This window comes from Trachypithecus francoisi, unplaced genomic scaffold (assembly GCF_009764315.1).
Source record: "Trachypithecus francoisi isolate TF-2019V2 unplaced genomic scaffold, Tfra_2.0 Lachesis_group12, whole genome shotgun sequence".
Classification (NCBI taxonomy): Eukaryota; Metazoa; Chordata; class Mammalia; order Primates; family Cercopithecidae; genus Trachypithecus; species Trachypithecus francoisi.
In genome coordinates, this window is record NW_022681457.1 from 113,422,997 (window position 1) to 113,430,201 (window position 7,205).

Sequence of the window (7,205 nt, forward strand, 5' to 3'; positions counted from 1 at the left end):
AAAATGGCTAAATCCAGCTTGTTAATTCGCGGGCTGTGATGATTCTTTCCAAGTAAATAAAAACCCTCAGTTCGCCCCGACGAGCCACATAATCTGTTCAAATCCAACAAGGAACCAGATTTTGGACGCAGCGAGGGATACGTTCTACTCGCTCCGTGCAACAACCTAACCCACTGTAGCTGCCCGCTCCCGTGTCTCCAGCCCAAAGGCTGACTCCCGAGTCCGCACGTCCCAGCGCTCTCACACTCCGCACCAAGCCCGAGTCCCGCAGTCCCTAGCGGCCCTCGGTGCTTCCCAACCCCGAGAAGGGAGCAGAGGCCGGTCGTGCACCGCCCCGGCTGGTTGGGGCGGAGGAAGGACCCAGACCCCTTCCGCCGGCCCAGCCCGCCCCGGAACCCTGCCCGGCAGCCCGGCCCCGGCTGGGCCCCACGTGGCCCCTGGAGCGGGCCGCACTACCTTGCTGCCGCCGACGGACGGCGCCCCCCAGCCACTCCGCGCCGTTCTGCGTGCCGGTGGCCAATGAGCGTCCGGCGAGGCCACTTTGCCATTGGAAAGCGCGGGCTCCGCCCCCGCCGGCAGGCCCCGCCCCGCGCCCGGGTTAGGTTGCGGCGCGGGCGGCGGGCGGAGCTGGTCCCGTTGTGCTGCGGCTCCGCGCGGCCTGCAGTCCCGGGCCCGCGCCCCGCGCCGCCCGCCCGCCTGCCCGCCATGGAGCCCGGCCCCGATGGCCCAGCTGCATCCGGCCCCGCCGCCATCCGCGAGGGCTGGTTCCGCGAGACCTGCAGTCTGTGGCCCGGCCAGGCCCTGTCGCTGCAGGTGGAGCAGCTGCTCCACCACCGGCGCTCGCGCTACCAGGACATCCTAGTCTTCCGCAGGTACCGCCGCTGCCCGCGGGCGCCGGCCCCCTCGGCTCAGCCCAGGCCGCCTGCTGCCCGCCTCACGGCCCCCTCCACGCCGGGACCCAAGCCGGCCGGACCCCGTCCTGCCCTGGCTCCCTCGCCACCCCTCACCCCGCCTCGCTGGGCTGGGACTGGGGCTGCGGGCTGGCCTCTTGGGCGGGGGAGCCGGAGTCTGCGCCCAGCTCCACGTGTCAGCCTCGGGATACGTCAGAGCCCAAGTAAACCCCGGGTCCCACCCCAGCCTCCACCCGGCGGCCCGCCCGCCGTTCCTCGCCACGTGTCACCATCGCCCCCCACCCCTGGGACCCCTAGGCGGGGTGGGGAGACCCTCCTCACACAGGGCGGCTTGGGGTATGTTTTCCGCACCCCAGAGAACCCAGGTCCCTGACTGTCACTCCGCCCGCAGTAAGACCTATGGCAACGTGCTGGTGTTGGACGGTGTCATCCAGTGCACGGAGAGGGACGAGTTCTCCTACCAGGAGATGATCGCCAACCTGCCTCTCTGCAGCCACCCCAACCCGCGAAAGGTACCCCAGTGTCCCCTGGAACAGTGCCGGACGAGGGGCGGCCCCAGGTGTGCCCCGGACTCTTCCCAGATGCTGCCTGCACGGTTGTCAGAGGAAGTGCTAGCAAGGCCAGGGAGTCCCGCAGAGGGGTGGGGGCCGACACTGACGCGGCCTCGGAAGCCTAGGGCAGCCCTGGAAGGAACTTCCAGGAAAGGGGACACCAGCACGAAAGATTTTCCGAGGGTAGAAAATGATGAGGCCCGTGGATCCGAGGGACCAGGGGGTCTGCTTCTGGGGCCTGGGGGCGCCCAGTTCTGCCAGGGCCCCTGCCTTTACTGCCCCCTCCTCCCAGGTGCTGATCATCGGGGGCGGAGATGGAGGTGTCCTGCGTGAGGTGGTGAAGCACCCCTCCGTGGAGTCTGTGGTCCAGTGTGAGATAGACGAGGTGAGTGCCGGCATAGAGCCAATTGGGTGGGGTTTGAGTCCTGGTTCTCCTGCCAGCCAGCTGTGCCTGTTTCCCCATCTGGAAAACACCTGGTCAGGGAGGGTTCAGTAGGAAAACCAGATGGCAGAGGGCCTGGCAGGTGGTGAGGGCACGTGCGTGGCGAGTTCTTAGTAAGACTAAGCAGATTTTTTTTTTTTTTTTCTGAGACGGAGTTTCCCTCTTGTTGTCCAGGCTGGAGTGCAGTGGCAGGATCTCGGCTCACTACAACCTCCACCTCCCAGGCTTAAGTAATTCTTCCACCTCAGCCTCCCAAGTAGCTGGGATTACAGACATGCGCTACCATGCCCAGCTAATTTTATATTTTTAGTAGAGACGGGGTTTCTCCATATTGGTCAGGCTGGTCTTGGACCTCGTGACCTCAGGTGATCTGCCAGCCTTGGCCTCCCAAAGTAGTCGGATTACAGGCGTGAGCCATCCCGCCCAGTCGACTAAGCTGATTTTTAAGCTGATTTTTAATCTCATCCCCCGGCAGGGCCCAGAGACAGCTCAACTATTAGTATATTACCCCTTACGCTCAGAAGCTGCTCACTAAAATCATGTTACGTGCCAGGTGTTGCCCGGGTACACGGACAGTGGTAGACAGATCAGTCCCTGCCCCCTAGGAGCTGATGTCCTAGTTAAAGGAGACATCAAATGGCCAGACACGGTGGCTCACGCCTCCCAGCACTTTGGGAGGCTGAGGTGGGCGGATCACAAAGTCAGGAGTTTGAGACCAGCCTGGCCAACATGATGAAACCCTGGTCTCTACTAAAAATACAAAAAAAAAAAAAAAAAAACTGGCGGGACTTGGTGGCGTGCACCTGTAATTCCAGCTACTTGGGAGGCTGAGGCAGGAGGTTGCAGTGAGCTGAGATCGTGCCACTGCACTCCAGCCTGGGCAGCAAAGCAAGACTCTGTCTCGAAAAAATAAATATTGGCCGGTTGTGGTGGCTCACGCCTGTAATCCCAGCACTTTGGGAGGCTGAGGTGGGTGGATCACCAGGGCAGGAGATCCGAGACCATCCTGGCTAACACGGTGAAACCCCATCTCTACTAAAAATACAAAAAATTAGCCAGGCGTGGTGGCAGACGCCTGTAATCCGTGCTACTCGGGAGGCCAAGGCAGGAGAATGGCGTGAACCTGGGAGGCGGAGCTTGCAGTGAGCCGAGATCGTGCCACTGCACTCCAGCCTGGGTGACACAGCGAGACTCCATCTCAAAAAAGAAAAAAAATAGATAAATAAATAAAATAGGAAGGGACAGGAAAGCCACTCAGACAGGGTGATTTGGTCTGGAAGGAGGGGGTAGGGATGGGAGAGAGGAGCTCAAGCCACAGGCAAGAGCCGGCTCTCAAGGAGAAACAGAGGTACCAGAGTTCTCGCTTTACACATAATAAACAGGTTCCCAAAAGGGGCCGGCTGTGGAGGCTTACAACTGTAATCCTAGCGCTTTTCGGAGGCCGAGGTGGGAGGATCCCTCGAGCCTAGGAGTTCGAGGCAACATAGGGAGACTCCATCTCTACCAAAAATTTAAAAAGTAGCCGAGTATGATGGAACACACTCGAAGTCCCAGCTACTCAGGAGGCTGAGGTGGGAGGATCACCTGAGCCCTGGAGGCTGAAGGTGCAGTGAGCCATGATCCATGCCACTGTACTCCAGCCTAGGCCACAGAGTGAGACCCTGTCTCAAAAAAAAAAAAGAAAAAAAAGGCAGGGGTTGGCCAAGGCCACTTGCCTGTGAGGCACTTGGAGAGTCCCACGTGGCTGTGTCTGGCTCCAGGTCCCCCAGCCCCTTGGCCCAGTCTGGTCCCTCCCATCCCCTCCAGGATGTCATCCAAGTCTCCAAGAAGTTCCTGCCAGGCATGGCCATTGGCTACTCGAGCTCGAAGCTGACCCTCCATGTGGGTGACGGTTTTGAGTTCATGAAACTGAATCAGGATGCCTTCGATGTGATCATCACTGACTCCTCAGACCCTATGGGTAAGCAGCGGATGGGCCCCAGGGTTTTCTGGCAGCTGCTGGCCTGGAGGTCAGCCTCCCCCAGGCCTTCAGAGTAGAGGATAGAGCAGCCTCCCGTCCCCTGAACTAGAGCTGTACTTTTCCCTTCCTAGTTGTTACCTGCCCTCTGAAACATGGCTCAGGACAGTAGGCAGGACGCAGGCCACTGCCCTGAGTTCACAAGCTGGGCCCCAAGGAGAGTGGGGATCTGGCATTGGGACACTGAGTCCCGCGTGTCCTCTTCAGCCTCCCCTCTGCTCTGGACTGGTCAGCATTGGAGTGGGGGCAGGTTCTAGTCTTGGACCAACACCTGGGGTAGAGGTTCCTCTGCTGTGGTGCCAATGAGACTCCCCCAGGAATGGGACTCAGGTGTGGAGCCTGTCACCCACAGACCTGGGCTCAGATCCTGGCTCTGGCCACCTGACAGCTGTGTGGGTCTGTGTAGGGGGGTAACAGTGGCCCTGGAGGTCTCAGCCAGACTGTGTTCAGTGTGTCTCCCTCCATCCTTCCCCAGGCCCCGCCGAAAGTCTCTTCAAGGAGTCCTATTACCAGCTTATGAAGACGGCCCTCAAGGAAGATGGTGTCCTCTGCTGCCAGGGTGAGCCACAGGCCTGGAGCAGTGGGGCGGGGCAGGTGGGGCAGGGCAGGGCAGGCCTTACCAGATGCTGATGTTTTGGGGCCCCCAGGCGAGTGCCAGTGGCTGCACCTGGACCTCATCAAGGAGATGCGGCAGTTCTGCCAGTCCCTGTTCCCCGTGGTGGCCTACGCCTACTGCACCATCCCCACCTACCCCAGCGGCCAGATTGGCTTCATGCTGTGCAGCAAGAACCCGGTGAGATGGGGGTGCCCAGCGGTGGGGGCCAGGGGGAAGGTGGGCTTATATAAATAGCCCTCCCCCTGCCAGGCGCAGTGGCTCACGCCTGTAATCCCAGCACTTTGGGAGGCTGAGGCGGGTGGATCAGGAGGTCAGGAGATCGAGACCATCCTGGCTAACACAGTGAAACCCCGTCTCTACTAAAAATACAAAAAAATTAGCTGGACACGGCGGCGTTTGTCTGTTGTCCCAGCTGCTGGGGTGGCTGAGGCAGGAGAATGGCGTGAACCCGGGAGGCAGAGCTTGCAGTCAGCTGAGATCACACCACTGCACTCCAGCCTGGGTAACAGAAAGGCTCCGTCTCAAAAAAAAAAAGAGCTCTCCCCAGGCCGGGCGCATTGTCTCATGCTTGGAATCCCAGCACTTTGGGAGACCGAGGCGGGCAGATTACTTGAGGTCAGGAGTTCAAGACCAGCCTGACCAACATGGAGAAACCCCGTCTCTACTCAAAATACAAAAAAAAAAAAAAAAAAAAATTAGCTGGGTGTGGTGGCATGTACCTGAGGCTGAGGCAGGAGAATCACTTGAACCCGGGAGGCAGATGTTGCAGCGAGCCGAGATGACACCACTGCACTCCAGCGTGGGCAACAGAGCAAGACTCTGTCTCAAGAAAAAATAAGCAAAGTGCCCCCCGCTGATGTGCCCCGTCCCGGTCCCCAGAGCACCAACTTCCAGGAGCCGGTGCAGCCGCTGACACAGCAGCAGGTGGCACAGATGCAGCTGAAGTACTACAACTCTGACGTGCACCGTGCCGCCTTCGTGCTACCCGAGTTTGCCCGCAAGGTGGGTGGCCTGCGGGGCTGGGTGGGGGGACCCAGGGACCCAGAGCACCCTCCTGACTGGCCTCGTGTCCCTCCAGGCCCTGAATGATGTGAGCTGAGCCCAGGCACCACTGCGGATGCCACCCAGGACCTCGGACCTTGGAGCCTGCAGGGTGCCTCGGCCCCTCCAGCCCTGGGCCAGACCTCCTCCCGGCTCTCGCCCACCAACCAAGTGTTACAAGCCCCAGAATGCTGCCCGGCCTGCCCTGCTAGGCGGACTGTCTGTGTGTCTGTCTCTCTGGCGTTCCACCTCCAAGCCTATACCAGCTGTGTACAGCGCCATCTCTCTGCCTTCTGTTGCCCCTCACTCACCAAACACGTGTATTTATAGCAAAGATTGGAGTTCTGTGTCTCCTGACCTTGGCTGGGCCCAGGCAGGGCCACATTCATTGGGTGCTTCTGGGGTGAGGGTCTGCAGGGGCCTTGCTGTCTGATCCCCAAAGGTCTGCTGCAGGCCTGGGGCTGCAGGTGGGCCCTCGTGGATAGCCTGGGGCACAGAGGGTCACCGCAGTCATCATGTGGGACCCAGAACTGTCCTGGGAAGCTGACGTAGCTGTCCCTTTACCAAACCCTTCACAAGACCAACCACTGGTGACAGCCCCCCAAGGCAGTGGGGTGAGTGAGGTCAGGGTGGGGCTGCCCGGGAGCCGCCTCAGAATTGAGGCCACTCAGGTGTAAGTCAGGTCCCATCCAGGTACTCCAGGGCAAATACAGGAAGGGGTGGCAGGGCTAGTTTTTTGGGCCTTTTTAAGCACATCAGGAGCTTAACACTGGCCCAGTGACTGTGCCCTGACCCCACTCGAGCTATTCAGGCTTGGGTTCAAATTCCCACCATGCCCCGCCTCCTGTGTGAACAAATTGAGAAAGCAGATGTGGGCGCCCGCACCAGGGACTGCGAGGACAAGGGCTGTCCCCTCTCCAAGGTGCTGAACTCCCGCCTTCCAGGACGCAACGGTGGTGGGAAGAGGACAGAAAAAGAACGCTCCTTGCATGGGCATGGGCCTGAGTTGCCAGTCCCTTTCCCCACCCTGGGCAGGGGCTGGGCCACAGGATGAATCAGGGTGGGAGGCCCCACTCCCAGCAGAATAAGGGGGATTCAGTTTCGCCATAAACTCTGGCCTCAGGCCAGTCACAGCCCTCCAGGCTCCACCCGCCAGCCACTCCCCACCCCGTGAGTTCACCAGACTGAGCACCTTTCAGACCTTTGGCCCATCAGCAGATCTGACCTCAGGCTAACTATTCCAGGCCGCCCTGACCTTTCAAATCAGTCTGGGGAGCTGGCGTCTGCCCCGGGGCCTTCACAGTCCCAGGGAAGGCCCGAGAGGAGCAGCTGGCGGTCAGGTGGGTTGGCAGGGGCTACTTCTGGAGCCTAACAGGCCAGGCTGCCGCTGGGTGGACCAGGCACTCTCATCTTTTTTTTTTTTTTTTTTTTTTGAGGCGGAGTCTTGCTCTGTCGCCCGGACTGGAGCGCAGTGGCCGGATCTCAGCTCACTGCAAGCTCCGCCTCTCGGGTTTACGCCATTCTCCTGCCTCAGCCTCCCGAGGAGCTGGGACTACAGGCGCCCGCCACCTCGCCCGGCTAGTTTTTGTATTTTTAGTAGAGACGGGGTTTCACCGTGTTAGCCAAG

General features: G+C 60.2%; 1 protein-coding gene across 1 annotated transcript; it reads left to right on the forward strand.

Annotated features, from left to right (window-relative positions):
- Positions 1–582: 582 nt before the first annotated feature.
- SRM (spermidine synthase) lies at positions 583–5,930 on the forward strand. Its single transcript, XM_033228397.1, has 8 exons — positions 583–872; positions 1,303–1,423; positions 1,755–1,847; positions 3,711–3,864; positions 4,397–4,480; positions 4,569–4,714; positions 5,417–5,539; positions 5,616–5,930. The coding sequence occupies exons 1-8, from the start codon at positions 706–708 to the stop codon at positions 5,634–5,636; spliced, it is 909 nt and encodes a 302-aa protein (XP_033084288.1). The 5' UTR covers positions 583–705; the 3' UTR covers positions 5,637–5,930.
- The last annotated feature ends 1,275 nt before the right edge of the window (positions 5,931–7,205 follow it).

What these genes read in the sequence shown, in the direction of transcription:
- SRM (XM_033228397.1), top strand. Translation starts at nt 706, where the DNA reads ATGGAGCCCGGCCCCGATGGCCCAGCTGCATCCGGCCCCGCCGCCATC. An exon ending in TGACTCCTCAGACCCTATGG is followed by an intron (nt 3,865 to 4,396) that starts GTAAGCAGCGGA and finishes ATCCTTCCCCAG; the next exon opens with GCCCCGCCGAAAGTCTCTTC. An exon ending in TGCTGTGCAGCAAGAACCCG is followed by an intron (nt 4,715 to 5,416) that starts GTGAGATGGGGG and finishes CCCGGTCCCCAG; the next exon opens with AGCACCAACTTCCAGGAGCC.